The 22808-nt window shown below is 39.5% G+C and overlaps 1 protein-coding gene across 1 annotated transcript in view; it reads right to left on the bottom strand.

Moving 5' to 3' along the window:
- AK5 (adenylate kinase 5) overlaps positions 1 to 22534 on the bottom strand; it is a 99996-nt gene extending 77462 nt beyond the window's left edge. Inside the window, exons 1-5 of the mRNA XM_055724743.1 lie at positions 22056 to 22534; positions 20074 to 20260; positions 18927 to 19094; positions 12373 to 12542; positions 12142 to 12255 (exon numbers count right to left, since the gene is read on the bottom strand). Coding sequence (XP_055580718.1) covers positions 12142 to 12255; positions 12373 to 12542; positions 18927 to 19094; positions 20074 to 20260; positions 22056 to 22115 — 699 coding nt within the window. The 5' untranslated portion in view covers positions 22116 to 22534. The remainder of the gene's footprint in view (positions 1 to 12141; positions 12256 to 12372; positions 12543 to 18926; positions 19095 to 20073; positions 20261 to 22055) is intronic.
- Positions 22535 to 22808: the final 274 nt, after the last annotated feature.

Consider the following 22808-nt stretch of genomic DNA (forward strand, 5'->3'; position numbering starts at 1 on the left):
ACAGAGATTAGGAAGCAGAAAGTGGCTAAAAAGCTAAGCCATTTTCAGACAATAAAGGACAGTTTGACAAGCAGCACTAGCAAGCAGGATGGTGGCCTCTATCATTACAGATAATTAAATAGGGCTTTAAAGAAAACCAAATCATTTTTGCACACTTTGTAGATGATCGCAGATATGAGGACACAAACTAAAACCCCCAAAATACTAATTCTGGTTATTTTTAATGAGTATCTATTAGATTTTGAAACAATTAACCTTGAAATTATTTTTTTTAAATAACTGCCAGAGGGACAGAAGCTCTCTCCTACTTCTAACACATGTACCTCTAGGTCAACAAAACCAGAGTATATTTCCTCCCCTTTTCAGACTACTCTAAATACATAATTGATAGAGTTATTCTGTCCTTTCACGGGATGAATTAATTATGACTATTTTACTATTACATAAGAACTTTAAGGCACATAGTTATTCACATGGAAGACTATGAAAGTAAGTTTCTATGTAAGGCTTTCATGCAATATGGGCATTATTAAAAGTAGCTCTGTTAAATTAAGGTTGCTTCATTAATAGTAGAAGCATAATGAGGAATTTGGGAACGTAAAGAGCATACAGTAGTAAAGAAATCCAACTTATGACACAGGTAGATTCTGAAAGAAAATGCTACAGATTTCAAAGCCTTTTAGGTCACGGAACACTATCTCATGAAAGGGAATGGCTGATGCACATTGCAGCAGACTGAGGACGGAGGCATCTTAAGTCCCAGAGTGGGTATTCAGCTTATTGGAGCTTCCTAACACACATTACACAGGGACTCAGAGATTATAACTGCAAATCAGGGATCTAGTAAAGTGAAGGACAAAAGGAGTTTATACAAGTGAGTAATTTTATTTAGCATTTCCATTTCCATGGATCCTAATAACAGTGAAGAAATTAAGAAATCTTTAGATGCTTCAAGCTGTAGCCAGCCTTCTCACTTTCAACATTCACTCCCAAATGTCTTCAGGACTAGCATCTACCACGTTGTGAGGTCTGTGCAGTCATACCAGACCTCCCCAAGCATAGAACTTAAGCTTTTGCATATTAAATAACTTCACATACAGCATCAAACCTTAGAGAAATTAGAATAAATAGATCATTTATGAAATTATTAACCCAAAAGGAAAAAGAGGAAGGAGACAAAGGGAAGGTCTCCTGTTTCACACAAACATGACAGTGCAGCTTTCCACAGTCAGTCTCAGGTCTTTAAAGAAACTGTGGCTGAGTAAGTGCAGCCCCACAGCAGGGAAAGGATCTGAATGCCACCATGACACCACCAGGTGTGCAGGTCCTCATCTGCTTAGTTCCCACAAACTGCACCAGCTTCAAAGGTCAGTTCCTTTTTAAGAAAATAGGAAAGCACGACCTGCGCCTAATTTTTCTTTTTTCTCTAATTCTAAAATAAGGATAATAATGAGGTACAGCACAGTAATTACGGGTGAAATAAATAAGGTTTTAATTATTTCCTATTGCTTTTTAAAATGGAAAATTCTCTACAGGAGCTGAGTACTGTTGTTCTTAATTTTTTGACTAGTAATGGCAACAATACCAAAATATAGTATCAAAACCCAAGAAACTAAAACTATTTTTTCCACTCTGGCTTTTGCAATTTGAAATACATTTCACTCACAGAAATAAAATGTCAATGAAAACAATGGTTTAAAATCCTTAGTTCAAGAAGTCTAGTTTCAAATGCAGTGTTGTCTGAAAGGTTTTCTGAAGTGGAAAAAAAAAGTAATTCAAGCATGTTTCTGGTAGGAATATGAAGCAGATTCTGATTATGTGATAAATTCATCCTTTACCTGCAGAATATGCAACTTTATCATCAGAAAGTAGTTGAAAACCATTTAATAAATAGAAGCCTTTGCTTGGTTTTAGATGCATAAAAGTGTAACATCTCTTCTATATCCATAGGCATACAGACCTTACATCACTTAAATATATTTCTCCTACATGTATTTACAGCCTTCAGGGTAAACCCTTGAAATGCTATTGATGTTTCACTCCTGTTCTCATGAACCACCCTGCTTCCACTTACCTCAATTGCACCTGCCTGCAAGGCATGCTTATAAATACTTTAAACTGGAATGTAACAGGCTAGCGTGAACATATGGACATCTGGGATTACTTCTCCAGAAACATATCTAGTTCTTCTACGTAAATATAAGTACAATCTGCTTTTTCCTAACAAAGGAAAGGTTTTTTTCATTACTCATTTGGAAACAAACCTATTTTTTAAACTCAGAACTAACTGTTGTTGAGTTTTATGACTAGGGAATCAGTTTTATTCCCAGACTCAGCTTGTAGAAAAGGTGTACAGAACCAGCACAGACAGAAGAACTGGATTCCCTCATGCTGATTTCCCATAGCACGCTCATCTTGTGCTGAAGGCACAAGGTCTTATTCATGTCCAGAAATGCAGGTGAGGAAGGACTGTGGGGCTCAGGGAAGTGAATTTGACTACTTAATAACTGGAACTCAGCAGAAGGGAGAATCTTTGCCTGTGTGAGCAGACAGCTTTCTGGTTATTCACAACCTTCTGAATTTTAAATGCGACAAAGAGCATATGGCGTACAACTCAGAATAAAACTGGTCGGTACATCCTCTCATTTTTTAGAACAGTAAATTCTATTCTCTTTGGGTCTAGATCTCCTTCCTAAACTGGAACTAGGAGTAAATTGAGAGTAATTCCATGCAAGTCAGTGGTGTTATTGACATAAGGCAGTATAAGTGGAAAGATGCTCTCTTCTCTCTGGGGACATCTTCTACATCTTCTCTTGTTAGTGACAGTAGTGTGGCTGTTTGCTAGAAATTAGATGATTACACTCTCTCTCATTATGCCTCATTAGGCAAAAGACAAAATTGCTCTGTTTCTTAATTCCTGGTATGTTCTACTAGATACTCTAGAGAAAACTTAACTGACAGCTCATGAACAATTGTCATTAATTTAACTGCATTTTATTCTAATTGGTAAAGGTTACTAGCAAGCTAGTTTATGTCCATTGCATGGGTGCTCTCCCTTGTGATTACTGATTTGCTTTTTATAGTTCCATCTCTGCTGGGTTACTAGACTGTTTGCATAAGTTTTTCTTGTTTTAGTAAAACAAAATCATTAATCATGTTGTCAAAGAATGAATCCTGCTGACAGATTTTTTTCTGCTAACTGCTTTTGAACTATATTTACACTGCTCAAGAGATAAACTTCCAGCAAACTGCTCAGACTACATAATTAGGTAAGAGAGGCATGTGTCTTTAGGGACAACTGGTTCAGATTTTCACCTGTGTAGGACAGCTAGTCAATAGGCCCTATCTGTAAACACTAAGGCTAAGGCTATAAACAAAGGTCTAAGCAGACCTCTGGTTCAGAACTGCTCACCAAGCACCTCCATCTGCTCTCAAGAACATCAGGCCCTCTCCTGAGGGTTAAAGAACAGCAATGGATGAGCTCTCCTTTGGCTAGTTTGGCTAACAGAGAAGAGCCCTTGTCCAGAAAAATAAGAGACCTGAGGTCTAGGATCTCTTACCCAGCAGCAAACTGAACTACTGCTTGCTTTTCTGAGGAGACTGTGTAGCTTCCAGGGGAGGAGAGAAACAATTTTAAGACCATTCCACAGGCTTCCTGCTCAGTCTTGGCTTTAAGAAAGCAATGTAAAACTCACAGGGCCAAAGAGAACGAATGAGAGGAACCACAGCAATGCAGCCTGCTGATGTGCTAGCCCTCCCACTCCCCATACAGATGACTGAGTACATCTATCCAGTGGAGAGGACTGTACCTGAGGCTTATCAGCCTGGAACAATAAAGTGGAGATTTGGGAAAAGGGAGATAAAGTTTAGCAGGGAATGAAATGGAGAAGACACACAGACCATAATGCAGAAGAAACACCTCTACCAGAACAAAAACCTGTTGCAAAGGTTTCCCCTTTCCCCTTAAGAAGACTCACAGAAAGGTTGCACTCATTTTCCTAGCTGTTCCAGAGCACACACTCTTGGCCAGTGACAGAGCAGTTTCCTATGAGCTCTCAGCAGAGCTTAAGCTTGGCAGCTGGACTGCCATAGGTCAGGCAGCCACAAACACCTATATCAAACTTTGAGGGGACTGCAGACATCATTTCTGCTTGGAGGTTTAAGTATCAGACTTGGAGTACTGCTGTCCTTAGCCTGTGAGGCTGTGAGAGGACAAGTCAGTTTTTCCCAGCATCCTGTACTGTGCCGTCTACATAGTTCTACTTTAGCACAATTAATTCCCATAATAATTTTCATAGGGAATATATTTGGGAGTTAAAAAATTAACTTGAATCACAGCCAAGATGAACTAGTTATTCTTTGTGGGTGTAGTGCATTTATGAATATTCTTAAGGACATTTTACATAAAGAATGAGATAAAATTTACTGCCTCTGTTTATCATTTAAATTAAGATTTTACTTCTTCAAATATAGTCTTGTCAGTCAGACCACATAATACAAAAATATTTTTAGGATCATTTTTAAAAAACAGTATCTTTTATCCGGGAATTAAATTATATTCATTAATGAATAGTCATTAATTCTAATACCTGTTACACATTTCCTTTCACTAGTAACAAAATTTACAATTAATATTTTTTAAGCAAACTTAATCGGTACTTAACTCTATTGAAACTAACAAGGTTAACGTTGGTGAAGGAATTACTGAAAGTTATACTATGAATGACTGAAAGTGGGAAAAAAAACCAACTAAACCAAAGCAGTAATTGAAATTAACTGTAAAATACTGAAGTGAAAAAATTGTTTCTCCTGGGAATAGTAAAAACTTATTGCCATGTGAGAGATTACGCAGAAAGTCAAACTGAAGTTTCTTCTTTACAAGTCATTTGAGTTCAACACACAGAGGCATTTCATTACAGTCTTACTGGAGAGGAAGATATTTAGCATGCTCGAGCATGCTGGTACTGTAGGTGACTCGCTGAATTTCAAGCTGACAGGTTAATGGTAAATAAACCATTTTCTCCTTGGCATTTTCAAGTGTGCTTGGAATCTAAACACCTTACTACTATTTGCACTCAGCAGAGATCATGGACACACTAGAAATTTGTGATTTAGGATAGCTTTATGCCTAGGCTCAAATTGAAAGGCTAAATAAATTAATACTAAATCTGTACTACTAGGCAAAAGGATTTTGAAATTATCAAAATCCAGAAATTAACATATATTTAAAACAAATACATAAAATGGAAGTTCTGTTTGCTTTTAAGACATTTAAATTCATGTTTTCATTTTTTCTTCACAACCATGACTGCTTGGAACTTTGTTTTAAAGAGAGAACTGAGATTCTCACAGTCACATGACTTCAGGGCTTTATTAAAAGTACCCCTATTGGAAGCGTTGGCAGTATTGACTCTGCTTTCTGGAATTAAGGAATGGGAAGAGTCAGGAATTGGCAACAATCCAAGACTTCCAATGACAGAACTTATGTGTCATGTATTTAGTTTTCAAAGAGAAAAATACAGGCTGTATTTGAAATAATAATTAAAAATCATTACTGTTAGATTTATTATTACTTTATTACAATTAATAATAATTAAAATATTTTTTTTATTTTAAAGCCATTTATTTTAACTTAGATAACAACTTCAAGAAAACTGAAACTGAGAGAAAAATGCAGTGCTCATGGCTATGGGTTCTCACAGGCAGCAATGAGTCTGCAACGAGTAGCTGACCATTAAGGAATGAAGCTGGTGTAAGTGACCAGAATGGCAGAGTTGCTGTTGATTGGCAAGCACTGCTGAAAATCTGAAAACATCACTGAATACATCTTAAAGGCTTCTTTCCTGCTCAAAAGATGTGGATGATATGAACAGTGATATTAACAAAACTCAGTGAAAGATAGGGAAGAAAAGCTTGTAATTCAAATGTAAAATTCCTCAGATACGTAAAGTGCTTTTTAATCCACTTATTCCAGAGTGATATTATTGCTTGGAAGCAGTGTTTGTTACTTCTGGTTCCTAGATCTGAGCAGAAAGAGAAATACTGTGAGTGTTTCAAATGATACATTACGTTATCTTAGGGACTTTAGTCACTGAGATGCGATGCGTCTTAATGCAATTCTGCCTAGCAACACGTTGAGAACTTACTGTCCACATGAGAGTTTGGCAACATAATAAGGAAGAAATTGTCATTTTTTATCTATACCTATGTTTGGGAATGTTAGCATAGGTTGGTTTGCTTTGACTCGTTTACTAAAAATAACATTTTTTCCCAGAGAAAAGTTCAGCTTCTGGATTAGTCAAAGGGATAAAAATGTGCTGGTAGTACCAAGAGCAATTGCAAGCAAAGTTCAACAAGAATTCATTATCATTGAGTATTTCTATACTAGAACATTATACACGACACGTACTGTAACTAGAGTTCAGACACATACGTTATCCATTTGATATTTTCACAAAATAAAGAGATTATGAAAGCTCAAATAGTGTCAAGTCTCACTAACAGCTATGTGAGCCATAAACCGGAAGAAATTATTTTAGCAGAAAGTTTGTCACATTAGAGATGTCTGCAAACACAGCCCAGTTAGATTTTGCATGGGCCTGCGAAAGAAACCAGGCACCTTAGCTGACCTTCTCCTTTTCCACTACTGTCATGGTTTAACCCCGGCTGGTAACCAAGTACCACGCAGCCACTCGCTTACTGCCCCCTCTCCCCCAGGGATGGGAGGAGAGTTGGAAAGGAATGTAAAACCCAAGGGTTGAGATAAGAACAATTTAATAATTGAAACAGAATAAAAATGAAAGAACAATAATAACGATGACAGTAACAGTTATAATGAGAAGGGGAAGGTAAAGAATAAAATCCAGAAGGAAAGGAAGAAAGAAACACATGGTACACAACAGCCAGTTCCTGAGCAATGACCTGCCCACCCCAGCCAACCCCCCAGGCACATACACCAGGCACGCGCCCCGTGGTATGGAATACCGCTTTGGCTAGTTCGGGTCCGCTGACCTGGCGGTGTCCCCTCCCAATTCCTTGTGCCCCTCCAGCCTTTTCGCTGACAAGGCCTGAGGAACTGAAAAGTCTCACATCAAAGCCAAAACACAGCACCACACTAGCTCCTATGAAGATAATTAACTCCTTCCCAGCTGAAACCAGGACAGCCACTACTATGGTGGACTATTTCCAATATAAATTAGTTTGTCTTTCGAATAACTCAGCACAGTTCTTGCTGGTGAAAGCCATGTAGTAATATATCCAAAAAGTTTCATTAAGTAGCGTTCAGGAACTACAGTGTTAATGTTTGGGACCCAGACAGACTTCATGTCCTTTGTGCCTTGTCCTTCCATTGTTCATCACCTGCTTTCCACAACACGCACTGGTGGAGAAAGGGGATGTGACATGGCTTAGATGAAAAAATGTACAGGCTCTCTCCTGGTCCACCTTTCTCTGACCACTGCGGCCAGCTCACATCTAGTCCAAGTTTTGACCTTTTGGCTCTTTATGGGTCCAGATACTTTCTTGACCCCAACTGCATCATGCCTCACAAAACAGGAACAACAACAAAGACCAGACATGCTTTCTTGAACTACAATGATAGGGTTCTGTAGCCTGTTTTGTTTATAGGCCTCCTTTTTTCCTCACATTTGTTAAGTTTCTGTTCCAGCATTACCTACTCTCTCAATATCTTGTATTACTCATCTCAGTTTCCATTCAGTTTAATAACTTGTCCTTCACATTTTCCCCACACAGTTTATTTTTGGTATTACTACATATATTCTTGGAGTTTGTTTCTGTCTGTGTAAACAAAGGCAAAGGAGAAAGGCAATACAGTGGGAAACACGACTTTTAAAATGAATGCTGCTTTGCTTATTTCAAACTTCCATGGGATTACAGATGATGAATATGCATCCCAACATATGACAAAGGATAAATCAACAGTCACCCTTGTCCCTGCTGCTCATTCCTCCCACTGGCACCTGCTCTATATCCTATATGGCTGAAAGAACTGAGAAAGCCAGCATATTCTGTTTACCCTTATACAAACTTACCATCATTATTTTAAGTTACATCATAAAATAAAGCATAAAATGGACCTGCTGGGACAAGTCCAGAGGAGGGCCAGGAAGATGATCAGAGGGCTGGAGCACCTCTCCTATGAAGACAGGCTGAGAGACTTGGGGTTGTTCAGCGTGGAGAAGAGAAGGCTCCTTATAGCGACCTTCCAGTACCTGATGGGGGCTTGTAAGAAAGATGGGGACAAACTTTTTAGTACGGACTGTAATGACGGGACAAGGGTTAATGGTTTTAAACTAAAAGAGGGCAGATTTAGATTGAATATTGGGAAGAAATTCTTTCCTGTGAGGGTGGTGAGGCACTGGAACAGGTTTCCCGTCAAGCCGGGGCTGCCCCATCCCTGGCAGTGCTCAAGGCCAGCCTGGATGGGGCTTGGAGCAACCTGGTCTGGTCGAAGGTGTCCCTGCCCAGGGCAGGGGGGGGTTTGAACTACATGATCTTTAAGGCCCCTTCCAGCCCAAACCATTCTTTGATTCTATGGTTCTGTGAAAAGCCGAAAGTGTTCTAGCTGCTTTATGGAATGAGTAATAATGTAAAGTCACTGTTCAAAAGCACACAATGGCATTTTAGAACCCTTTTAATCAAAACAATTAACAGCTGGTGAAGGCATCATGAATGAGGGAAAACAGTTAAATAAATAGTTAACCCCTACTTCATGGATCTTTTGGCAGTTGCCCTAAATGTAGCCTTGAAATGGCTTGTGTCATACAACCTTTTCTGCTGTTTTAAGGCACATAAGCATGCAGCGGTCTCAAAGGGAACATCTGTAAGAATAAGTTTTCACCCATGACAAAATGAGTGACAACAATAACAGTTCTTATTCAGAACTCTTTATCAACAGATCCCAAGTTTTCTACAGGGGATATCTTTGTAAGAATAAGGCATGTGTATTACTGTGCTGGTTTTAGCTGGGACAGAGTTAATTTTCTTCATAGTAGCTAGGATGAGGCGATGTTTTACATTTGTGCTGAAAACAGTGTTGATAACACAGAGACGTTTTAGCCACTGCTGAGCGGTGCTCACACAGCATCAAGGCCTTTTCAGCTTCTCACCCCACCCCACCAGCGAGCAGGCTGGGGGGGCACAACAAGCTGGGAGGGGACACAGCTGGGACAGCCGACCCCACCTGACAAAAGGGATATTCCATACCATATGATGTCGTACTCAGCATATAAAGCTGGGGGGAAAAGAAGGAAGGGGGGGACGTTCAGAGTAATGGCATTTGTCTTCCCAAGTAACCACTGAACACCTTCCTGCTGCTGGGAAGCAGGGAATGAATTCCTTATTTTGCTTTGCTTGTGTGCACAGCTTTTGCTTTACTTAGTAAACTCTCTTTATCCCATCCCACAAGTTTTCTCACTTTCACTCTTTTGATTCTCTTCCCCATCCCACCAGGGAGGAGTGAGTGAGCAGCTGTGTGGTGCTTAGTTGCTAGCTGGGGTTAAACCACAACAATTACAGATTAATGTGATTTAACTATTTGCATTTTGTCAGATTTCACCGTTTTCTTCAGAAGGATGTTCCATTGCTTAATAGATCTTCTAATTATAAAGTGTCTTACTATTTAATCAAAACTTACTTTGCTGAAATTTCAACTCATTATTTCTCCTCCTCTCACTTCTGGCTAATGAGAACAATTCCGTTCTGTTCTCCTACACACTGCTAGCAAGAAAGCTGTAACATTTATAAGCTGTGGAAAACACCCGCAGCATCTTTAATTGCAGACCTGGACAAATTATCATAACAGTTAATTACTGAATTCTCCACAACTCAACTGCACTTCCCATTAAGGGTTCCCTGAATGCCTTAAAAATGTTAGCATGTTAATGTAAATAACCTGACATGCCACGGATTACTGTCAGCCTCATCCTGTGAAGATGGGTGCCATGTCTGCTGATAGACCCCTTTCCTTACCACAAGACCTTTTTACTTTTGTTTGTAGCATTACGGCTTACTAAACAGAGAATTTTAAAGAAACAAGTGTATTTTATTGTCTTAAGATTTCAACCCAAGATAAAACACTTCATTTATCCCACAGGATTAAATAGATGTTGTCTGTTGCAATATGTACATCTTTGTAATTTATTTCCATGGCCTTAGATATATGCTCATGTAAGAGTTTACTGCAAACATAGGTGAAAAATGACGAGCTTAAACATACCAAATTTTCTTTCCCACGCTCCTACAAAAACTCTATGGTTCCTTCTTTCCTTTTCCTTATTTATTTTAGAACAGGTAAGATTGAAATGTGGCCCTATACGAAGTGTTCTGGGATTTCTTTAGAGATCGTATAGTCATACATCTTTCAGGCAGAATCAGGTTTTGATGAGTATGATTTAGTAAATCCCATTAGACTGAAAATGAAGGAATATATGAAGGAATATATGTAGTCAGGTCTCAAATGACTAAATCCATCCTCTCATTTCTCTAAAAAAAAATAAGACCAGTCTTCAGCATCCCTGAAGCAACAGCAGATACTAAGAAGGAGCCAAATTTCGGATTTCTATGATCTGTCATTGTATCAATCTTTTTTCCATGTAGTTTTCTACAGGAGCTAACCTGGCTGGCAGAGGGGAATATTTCAAGTTAAATAGTTCAAGTTAAAAGATAAAAAGAAAATAAAACCATATTAAATCGGTGCAAAGGGAGGGTTCAAACACACATGAAACAGTGTCCATCTTTCTCCCCTTCTACGGCACAGTACTTACCGCCTGAGCTTTTTCTATTACCTCCTGGACTCCACTTCTGAGTGGTGTTACTAATGGACCCTATGATGGGTGCTCAAGCGTTAACTGGGTTTTCTTTGTAGAAGGAGATTCTGACTCTAGCATAACACAAAGCACTCAATGTAACTCCTGTCAGTTCTTCCAGTTCCACATCCCCCATTCTTTCATCAAACACAACATCAGCACGAAATTGTAACACCAAGAAATGCACTTGGGTCACTATATATACTGGACCAAAAACATAAGGCAAGGAAATGACCATTAAGCCTAAATTTCTGCTGTTTCATTTATAAAATAGTCAATTTTCTCTTTTGTTAATTATAAGGAGATATAGCTGGCAGTCACTGCTATTTTCTGTAATAACTGTTTTGTCTGTTTCCTTTAATTTCCTCAATTCAGTCTTCTAAATTTTGCCCAGAATAATACCTCATAAAAGCACACTAATGAAATGCCTCATTAGCTGCTTTCTTTCGTTACTTCTGTCTTGGCAATGCCACTTAGAATTCAAAGTACAGAAATGGCAGCACACCAGCAATTGTGAAGGACTTTGAAATGCTCTGCATGAAGGCACTCTAAAAATTCAGCACTGAAACTGCAACCTTTACTTGTGACCGTAACTGTTATGTTAACAGCACTTGATCAGAAAATGACATAAGCTGTTTGTTTTTCCACTGCATTTAAGTATTTTTAGATTAGTTTAAAATACACACATGAAAAACAACATGTGAATAGAACTTGGGAATGCAGCTTTAGCTGACTAAACCTTAGAACTGTAGTTTAGAATAAACAAAATGATCTAAATTTCTAAAAAAAGAGCATCATTTCTGGTACAAAAACTTGCAAAACACAGGCAGTTTTATCCCTTACTTTATTCCAGCCTTTTCAATGCACTGTAATAAATGTGAGATTAAAAGCATTGTGAAGATATAAATCGATTTAGGTATGTTTCTCTTAATGTAGATTAAATTGAACAAATAGATATGGAAATGTAATGTCTTCTTCCTTCCTAAATCACTAAGAGAAAAAAATATGGTTAGATTTGTTGTTATTTTCTTCTTCATGAGAGAATTTTCAATACTGAGAAGAGAGGCCTGGATTATTGGTTTTATTATCACATTGTCTTTTTACAAAATACTCTGCCTTCAGACAGGATGTAATATAACATAAACCAAAAGAATAACCTTTTGTCAACCTGTAATTATGGATCTGCAAAGATTTAAAGAGCAATGCTCATTTAGAAATAACATCTAGTCTTTCTTGGAATCTGACTGATGATTTCAAGAAGCTTAACTGTTGTAGAGATGTGTAAGTTATTTTAAGAATAAAAACAATCTCTTACTTGGTCCTCAAAGGAGATTGCCTGGGCAACATCTCTAGGAAATCCATCAATCACTATACCATCTTCATCAGGGATCTGCATTAATCTCTGCTTTATCTCAGTTATGGTTGTTTCCTTTCACAGAGAAAAGAAATTATTTATTTAATATTGTAAAGGAGGTTTTCTTGGTGCACATTAATACAGCATGTACAATTCCTTCAAAAGTAAACACTAACACAGGATACACTGTACCTGAGGGGCCAGTTCTCCAGTAGTAATTATTTTGGCAATTAGGCTCCATTTTCTATTGCTGCTTGTGCTGTGGATCTTCTTCCTTAACAATTCACCAACTGATATGTAGTTAAATCCGTAACGTTCTGCTATTTTCAAACTCTGTGTTCCTTTACCACTTCCTGGGCCACCTATTGTTAATGATAAGCAAAACATTAAATTAACCTTTCATCAGAAGTACCCAATCACACCTGAAATCTTTGCTATCAGCACCAGTTTTCCAACCATTATTAGACCAAATCTTGCAGTTGCATGACTTTTTACCAGCCATTAGAAATAGGTTTCATCTACCTGATCTTAAAGGTAACAGTTTGTATAATGAAGTAAAAAACCCAAAAGAATACAAATCTACTTGTGAATTAAAAATAAAACACTCTTTTAGGCTTGACTTCATTCTAAAGCTTCCTGGAAAGGAATTTTTCTTCATTGCTAGTAGAGGAGCAGACAAATGAACTGGTCCCTTCTTGAAATCTGTTAATCCAAAGATAGTCAGATACTCTGAAGTGTACTCATATCAGAAAGAATCACGCTTGGTTAGATAAGCCAATTAAATCAATGGAGTAGTCATGAAATGGAACTAATAAAATCTGCTTCTAAATATGCTTGCATGAGTTTCTGAGGTTTTCTAATTTTAAAATACAAAAAAAAAATAAAATTAAATAATCAGCTGAGACGTTTCCATAGTGATTTGGTACAAGGACTTTTATTGAACCACACATACTTCTGGTATTGATGCTTGAAGCATCTGATAGAGAAGCAATTTGTTAGGTTCACCTTTCTGGACAACTTGAAGAATAAAGAGACCCTTCAATATAGCACAGACAGAATAGGTGTCAAAATCACAGAAAACAGCTCCATTACATAGCAGGGAATGCTTCTGGACAGCAGAAGCAAGCACACATGTTAAAAAAGTCAGACTACACCTCAACCGAAAGGACACATTATGATGTGAAGAACAGAGAAACTGGAATCCAGTATGTAGAAGTAGGGAATTGTTTTGAAAAAAATAAATGTTTTATGTGGAAAAGTGTACGTTATTGAATAGCACAACAAAGCAAAATCAAAACAAATGTTTTTATATTAATTCCCAACACTAAGTAGCTATATTTTGGAGAATTGTGTGTGAGAACATTGAATTTTATTTCAACAGATAAAGAATTAAGATTTATTAAAAATAAAATTACATTTTCTATGAACTTTAAAAAATACAGCAATGTAATGAAAGTAAATATGAATAGAATGAGCTTCTTGTTAGTAATCATGGAACTCTTTCTCATATTATCTGTATTACTCCCCTAAATAGCTTTTAGACATTTATATAATTAATACAGACTTGACTGCAGGATATTTCTTCAATAAGGTTATGACACTGTCTGTGTAACCAGGTTCAAACCTGTGTCCCAATATTACATTTCAGAGAGCTTTCAGTGTCACCATTAGTCACCAGGAACTGTTCTGTACCCTTGATGCTGTGATGGTAACTCCACTTGGCCTCTGTAACTCAGATCGGGAACCATTTGAACAGAATGCCCAGGGAAACTTGTGTATTGTTAAGGTGTTCCCATACCCTGCCCACAGTTTAGTTATACTCTTGGGGAAAAAAGGTTTTTTAAGTTTAAATAATGCTTAAATCAAGCCAGGTTAAGACAGATGCAAATACAAGCATTTATCCGTAACAATCAATACAGCTACAGATGTTCACAAAACACAAATGAAAGAAAAACTATACATTATCTCTGCACAGTAAGGTTAGAACTGAAAAATATTTTTCCCTCATTCAGCTTGCTGCTACTCTCCTAAAAAGGCATGTGCTTTCTCTCTTCTGTTGGCAGATTATATTAGGTTTTGCAAGTGTTCTTCCATTTCAGTTCTTCTAGGTGATCTAGATAGGCTCAGATTGTTCAGTTTGAACTCTTTCTCTCACAGACAGTTCACCTATCCTCTTTGTTAGAATAAAGGATGTTTCCCTTTTGCAGATACACAAGCATCTGATATACTAGGAATCATCTCCTCCGCTAAAGTGGCTACAAAGCAATTCTGCTTCAGCTGTCCTCGCTCCCTTTGGCAGGACGCTTAGCCTTCCCCACGACAAACTGCATTTCACCAAACCTTACGTTGTGTTTCACTCCTGTATCAAACACACACCTGATACAAATGTTCAAAAAAGATAATTCCATGTAGTTTACAGTTTATTACAGGCTCTTGGTAATCTAGAATGACAGCAGAATTGGAGTAACTGATTCCCAGTGTCGTTTTTCTTACGTTGATGAAAACAACAGCACAAAGAAGTACAGCTAATTGTTCAGTGATTGCTGACAGTTTGTATGGAGCAGAGTTTGCCAGATGAATGAATAGGATTATTAGTCATTACTGGAACATCTATTCACTCCGTGTAAAGATTTCCATAAGCAACCTCTTACTATATATAGAGCCACATATTGCAATCTAATAAGCATAACATATACATAATATACCTCATATATGTGTGTTTAAACATATGTGTAACATTTATTACTATGAATTTATGTGGCTTTATTTACAGTCAAAAATCCTAGCTACAAGGAAAAAAGGGGCAGCAGGTTGTGACTGTGCTTCAGAGCAAAGGGTTTATAAAACATACTGAAGCCAATGCTGTGCTTAATTCCTGCAGATATAAAACTTCCAAGGAAGGAAATTCAGCTTATTTCACTGGAGACTCCAGAAAAGTTTGAAAAAGTCTATGTTGCACCCCAGAAACAATAAAGATTCAAAATATATATATAGGTAACATATAGCACATTAGAAACTTAAAATTTGACAAGGAAAATGGTATCTGCATTCCAGCAGAGATACAAAAGATGCCAGAACATCAGGCTCTGTAAAACCATACAATAGCCAAAAAAAAAAAAAGGTTTTGAAACCAGTTACGTAGACTTCACACTTCTGTTAGGGAGAGCTTTGCTTTGCCATTAAAGAGGGGGGGGGGGGGGGGGGCAGGGTTTGTGGCGCAGAAGTGGTGTAGTTTGGCACTTCTGTTCTTTCAATTTGAATTTGAATTGCAAGCAGAAAAAAACCCTAGTAAGTATTTACTTTAATGTTCACAAACTTCTCATACATTTTGTTTTTCCCAATCCAAAAACATCCCTTCATAGTAAAATGGGATTATCCATTTACAATCTAGGGGAAAACATTCAGGTAATAAAATAAGTGAAAAGTGATAACACAAAATTACTTCCCACAGCAAACCATTATAATTTATTGAACAATGTATCCATTCCCGCTTCTTTGATAAATCATACTGACAAACTGTTCACAAGAAAGGAAAATCAAATCACTTTTGGTTTTTATTCTTTTCACCTATTCTGAGATTATACATTATTCAAGAAAAGAGTGATTATTTTACATATTTCTTAGAAGATGTCTAGGCTAGAGAACACTTGTTGCATCTAAAATTATGTTTGCTAACTGGTTTCAAGGGAAGATTTGTATTCCCAAAAAGTTTTACTAAAGCAGTTGTTTGAATCTAGTTTTGTCAATGGAAGTATAAAATTTCTATTTTGCTTATACTGTTGTAAAATCAAACCAAATTCACATAATAATAAAATTTATGAAAAGACTTATGATTTTAAAATCTAGCTGTGGGCTGGATATGATGAACCAAGGGACCAGCCACCTGCTGACAGCACTATCCTAGGTGTATCCTTTAAACTTTGACTATAAAAGGAAAATGTATTCTTCTAATATAACTAATATTTTTAATTAAGTGCAGTTTAAAAACATACCGAACTGAGGCTAATGACACAAGGTAATTAATTTTTTAACATCTTTGTACTCAGGCTGTACCAGTAGTAAAAATGTGTTTGTCAAAATATGTTAGGAAACACATTTTTAGACACAATCTAGTTTCCTAGTGTTATAATGCCTTAGAAACTTAATTTTCCAGTGATTCAGATGTGTGCCATCTTGGCTGGTTCCACCTGACTTTCTGAAGTCCAGTCATATACTCACTTTGCAGCTTTATAGCTTTACATGCCACCAGAAGCCTTTTCTGCAAACACAGAAAAGAACAAAAACCCCCAGCTTAATAAGTGGCCTCTCTTTTGCCTTGGAGCTACCTGGTTCATTATAAGGATGACAGATTTCATAAAGCAAAGAAGTTATAAAAACCTTTATGGGAGCATTAAAAAGGTCTTGGGCTAATGCATTATTAAAGAAAAGTTCACCTAATAGGCAAAGCAGAAGACAGGTCTTTAACTTCTGTTAATTTCAGTCCCCAACAATGAATGGGACCAGGACCACCTGAGTCAGGCAGTACGGTTAGTTATCACTGAACATAAATACCTTTTTTAACTGACGTTTTCTCTGGCATTTTATGCAAACAGAAAAATATGCAACACACTGTTTATGTAGAACATTTATCTATTGAAATAATAGTACACTTTTTTTCATATTCTCTCTTTCATTCAATGTATTAGCCATTCTTTTATTCTTGCCGGTGTGTGTTTTTACATGCATTCTCAACAGGAAGTTGAATTTGGGAGAAATTGTCTTGATACCGTACAAAACTGGACAATAGCTGCTAAGCTACATATAGTACTGTGTTTCTATCAGATCACACTGTAATGGACAGATTCAAAGGAACTTAGTTGGAAAATAAACGTGAAATAGCCTTTATGGAATGTTTACAATGTTCCCTATATAAATGGGGGCAAAGAAAAGCTCTATAAAATCCATAGTCTGTTCACTACATGCTGGCGTTCAAGGATTTCACTTCAAACACCCCTGCACTCCGTTCCAGAGGTGAAAGCCAATCCCTCTTCATCCCACCTAGATCAAACTTTCATTCATCACTCTGTTGCAACAGAGCTACATGGATTTCAATGCATTAAGTCTTCTGTGGTCACTGTAAAGGAGCCAGGTTTTTTTCCTTATGAAAAAGAAGGCTAGCTAATTAATTAAGATGAAAGACAGACGTGTTATTTCTCCATCTAATGCAAGCTTTATAGTTCAATGGTGCATGGAGAGATTTTCATGCTCAGATTTGTAATTCCGAAACAAAAGATTAAGAAAATTCAAATGCCCAGGCAATTCTTGTGGTATACCACAAATATCTAGAAAAATGTCTGCTTTCTGTTTTCAGTATATTCCAGTATCACATTTTGGATAATTGCTGGATGCAGAGCATAGAGGACATGCTGTTCTTGTTGATCATAGAATCATAGAAAGGTCTGGGTTGGAAGGGACCTTAAAGACCATCTAGTTCCAAGCCCTCTCCCCTGGGCAAGGACACCTTCCACCAGACCAGGCTGCTCCAAGCCCCATCCAGCCTGGCCTTGAGCACTGCCAGGGATGGGGCAGCCACAGCTTCTCCGGGAAACCTGTGCCAGTGCCTCACCACCCTCACAGGAAAGAATTTCTTTCCAATATTCAATCTAAATCTGCCCTCTTTTAGGTTAAAACCATTACCCCTTGTCCTATCACTACATACTCTTGTAAAGGGAGATTCCACTCTACATCACAGTGAAGACATTTCTATTCTCTTTTACTATACTACATACTATGTTACGGAAGCAGTATCTCCCTTTAATATGAATAATGCTTTATAGACTAAAAATGTGACTCTCCATCACCTGGCACCTGTGCTGTAACTATTTAAACAGTCCAGAGAGTCAGAGAATTAGGCCTGGTGGTAAAATTTTGAAAGACAAACATCCCAGATGACAAGGAAACTATTTCAAAGAAATTAAATTCAGAAACAAAATAAAACATTGACTTAGACTTAAACTGCAGCTATTTCTTAATAAACAGTATGCTGCTTTGAGGTGGAAAGCACAAGTTGCTTAGAAAGGACACTAAACGTGACGCAAGAGAGAACCGGGGGAGACAGAAGAATCAACTGATGCTGATCGCTTACTCTCCATGAAGTTGGCACAGGATTAATTCACCAAATAGATCTATGGATTAATTAATCAGTGCAATGGACCAGTGACGATGTATGCTTACTCCAGCTGGACATATCGATCAGTTTTCAAGGTTCTAAATATAAAGGACAACTGTTCCCTATAACCTTTTTGAGGTGCCTCATGCATTATTTTTAAATATTCTTTTTTGTGAGCAGCTTTGAGTACATCTACGATAGTGTTTTAATTCAGATCTGCAGCACACTTTAGAAGAGCTCTTTGGTTCACATGGTGGAGTTGTCTCGAAATTCATGAGCCAGGTTTGGTTTTGATTAAAACAAACTGGCAGATGTGCTCCATAAGCAAACCATGAGCTCTCCAGCTGCTAACAGGCATCCAGTCTACAGAACATGACCGCAGGTGCTCACTGCAACCCCTAAAATGCTTACAGTTGGAATGTTATATCCTCAGCACTAACAATTTCATCTGATACACTCTTAACTGGGCTGCACCACTTGCTACAGCAGATGGGAAAATTGTATTTAAATACATATAGGCATTCCATGTATTTGCAGAAAAAATAAAAAGGCAAAGTAACAAAGATAAGATCTTGTCAAAATGACTCTGCCTTCATACCTATGACAAGAATAATTTTTGGTCGAGGTCTTGCAGGATCAAACACATCGTACTCCTCAATTAACTCAGCAGTTTCAGAGAGGTCTGTGTCACTTTCTATGGAAAACTGTTGGATTGGAGGGAGTCGGTCATACCGTCGGTATGGGAAGTTAGAATTATCAGGCATCACTGTAAAATAGTAAGACAAACTGGGAATTATGAAAATACACAGAAAACTCAAAATTTACTGTGTACACAAATTTAAATCAGTATAATCAATAAACATAAAGTATAAATATCTCCTAATTTTACAATGTGCTTGCTGTTACTATATTAAATGTTTCTTCCTTCTGTTTAGCCCAGTTATTAAATTGGAACCACTAGGAGTCAAGTTTTCTTTGGTGTTTCTTTACAAGCACATCAGCTTTCCTGTGAAAATCTGCCCATAACACCCACAGTTCGGCGGTGTCCTCTGCAACTAAAAGCCTTGTATTGTGCCGATAACCTGTACTGTTAAGCTGAACTCTTTTGGTGATACATGTTGTCCAGAGAGACAGAGACAGTATTCTTGCTAATTAGTTTAATGAAATGCTGGATGGCAAGGAACAATAACTATGGCAACTGAAAGATGAGCTAATTACTCTTTGTTACCGTTACAAATAAAATAATTACAGGTATTGGTATGACATCTGCTTAGATTTTATGAGATGTGCATTTTTCAAAGAGTTTATCGTTTACATTGTATTTAGCATAGAGCTCCAATATAAACTAGAAACACAGTCTAGTGTAACTGCATTGAAGTTAGTATGTACATCATCCATACGGACCAACTAAAAATAGAAGCCAAGTGCACTGGATCAACTCTGCCCTTATCTTTGCAAATGTTTTAAGTAGGAGACAATAAATCTTTCCACTGATGTGTTAAACATTTACACAGCAAATACCCATCATTAGGCTGCAAAATGGTCACAAATTCCTCTCCTGCACAGCATCCATTATGGGAGGAGAAAAATGCCAAAATGCAAGGAAACAGAATCCTAGAGTCCTTTGCCTAAGGAAAATCAGCATGAGGCATGATCTGCTATAGAAGTATAAAATAATTCAGCAGTGGATGTAAAACCACCCACATGATAAGAAATACAAACATTTTTATACTTTAATACATTACCATTCCTGAAAAAAGACCTCCTGGATTGTCCTCCATTGAGTGGAGGCAGGGTCTTCTTTTCTGGGCTGACAAAAGTGTCCCATTTCACTTTTTCTGACCCTCCAAGCTCTTTCACTTTCTGCAAACAGTTTTCCAAATATTCAATTGGGTCATCGGGTTTATAACACATTAATCCATTCAACAGACTCTGCAACGTAAGATCAGAAATACACACTATGACAGATGCCAGGAAAAACAAGCACTTTTACTCTGCATTTTACTTTACACTGAGAGACATCATATTCCTTGTATATTCAGACTCTTACTTCAAGCCAATGCATGAGCGTGAGGCCTGCAAAAATTGTAGGATTTTGGTTTGCCAATGTCACAAAATGGATTCAGAACTGGAAGCTTGTGGCTATGTCTTTGTATTTTTCTGTTCACACTGTAATAAAAACTGAAAATAGTAAAAAAGTTCCCTACATTTTTCTTAGAACTACCACTGGCAACTATACGCAGACCAATGCATAAACTAGAGAGCCCCAGAAGTTATATATTCTGTGTAGCCTATCAGACCACTAAAATGTACCTTTTCCTTAAAGAGCAATGCACACACAAGTATCTTCTCCATATTCTTGAGTCAACGCTTACACGAATAATGAAAAAAAGATTTTTAAAAGATCACGAGAAATAGAGGAATACTCAAATTACCTTCTTGATTGGATATTGGAAAAAAACCCCAAACCCCAAGTTCATAGGTTCCTCCAGATTTCATTGACTGGAATTTCCCAGCTATTAGAAAATCCCTGCCTGCGGTATTTAATTCTGTACCCATTGTACCTATGAGCATTATGGGGAGGAATGTCAGGCCCTCCTCTGACGCATGGTAATTGATTTTCCTTAACAAAGTGATACATAAGTCATCATCTTCTCCACAAGGCAACTGCATCCAACCTTCTCTTAACAATAAATGTCTTTCAGGATGATCTCTGTTCCTTTCTGGTCATCCGAATTTTTGTGCAAATTAACTTGAGAGTCACAGTTGTTATTAGTAATAAACATAAATAGCTCCGATTCAGGATTTGCTCAGTTACTTGTTGTCTACATTTATACAGTAACTGTTGTTTACACCCATTTGAATTTATAAAATCGGTTATTGTTTGTATGCACCTATGCCCTTATACTACTTAAATGATCACAGCAACTGGCTATGTATTTTCACAGAAGATACGCATCAATTCTTAAAAATTGTTAGTTCAGGCTTCGAGCCTCTACAGAAAAACTGTTTTGTCCGCATCTCTTGTGAAACCATTCACATTCTAAACGTGTTAGTAAAACATCAGCGTGGTCTATGTCCTGTAATTTCCAATTACATTAAAAAAACGCCTGGCTCCAGAACAGACCAGGGAAAACACCTATGTGTCCCGGTGTGTGTGTCTTTTATGTAGATGGCAGGATGTCTGATTCGGGAGAACGGGGGAAGAAAAATAATCCACATTGCACAGAGAAGTGATTATCAACCATTAGCAGCGGGTAACTCGCAGGAAGCCAAACAAACCCCCACTAAACAGTTGCGGGTTTTTCCTTCTCCCCGACCGACGAAAATCTGGAGAAAACCTGGCAGCCAGCCCCCGCCGGAACGCCGCGGCGGCCCGTTGCCCTGCGGACACCCAACTTCGCTCCCTCCCAGGCGGCTGAGGGACGGCAGCCGCGGCCGCCCGCAGCGCCGCGGAGGGGCGCGGCCGCCTGCGCGCCCGCGGAGGCTCGGGGCAGGCGGGGCCCCGCGGCCGGCGGCTCCGAGCCCGGCGGCGCCCAGCCCGGCGGCTCCCAGCCCGGCGGAGCCCCCCGGGCCGCGCTGGGGCCGGCTCCCCGCGGCGCCGCTCCCCGCCCCGCAGCCGCTGGCGGCTCCGTCCTTCCAGCCACCTTCAGCCCCGCCGCTCGCCGCGGGGTCCCAGCGCGGAGCGCCCCCCCGACGGGGCGCCAAACGCGCCCCCCGCCCCTACCTCGAAAAGCTGCGGGATCTCCCTGCGGGCCAGATACTCCTTCGCCTCGCCGGCGCTCATACCGCCAGCCGGGGACGGGGGCGCCGGCGGGGCGCGGGTGGGCAGCGCCGAGCCCCGCGCACGGCACGGCACGGCACGGAGCGGCGGTGCAATGCGGGAGCCTCGGCGAGGCTTCCGCGGGCGGGCGAGCCGGGGCGGGGGGGGGGGAGGAGGGAGGCAGGCTGCCCGCCTCCCCGTCCTCGCTGCACGGAGGCAGCGAGAGCACGTTTTCCCCGGGCGGGGAGGACGAGCGTGCGCAGGCTGCCGGGCAAAGTTTCAGGGGGTGCCTGCGGTGAGGCACCCGAGCGGAGGCGGTGGCGTTGTGCCTGGCTGCGGGCCGCGGGCGGGGCTGCCCCGGGGGACAGCGGCCCCGGCTCCCCGGGAGGCGCCGTCTGTCCGTGCGGTCCCGAGGCGCGCCCCGCGCTGGGGGGGGCCGCGGCTGCGGGGGGCTGTGCGCGAGGGCAGCGCGGAGGCGGTGGCGCCTCCCAGGGCACGGCGGGCTCTGCCCTCGGCATCGTCTGTCGGCGTTCTGGAGAGCGAGGCATTTCGTGTGCTATGGCTGGTAAAAGGCCACGAACTGTGATAGCTCATGAGCTTCTGTGGTCAGCGATGGTCGGGTCACAGGAGGAGACCTGAAGACAATCTCTGGTCCAGTCTCCTGCTCAGAGCAAGGACAGCTCCTGCCTGAGGTCAGACCAGGTTGCTCAGGGCTTC

Source organism: Falco cherrug, chromosome 12 (genome assembly GCF_023634085.1).
Source record: "Falco cherrug isolate bFalChe1 chromosome 12, bFalChe1.pri, whole genome shotgun sequence".
Taxonomy (NCBI): Eukaryota; Metazoa; Chordata; class Aves; order Falconiformes; family Falconidae; genus Falco; species Falco cherrug.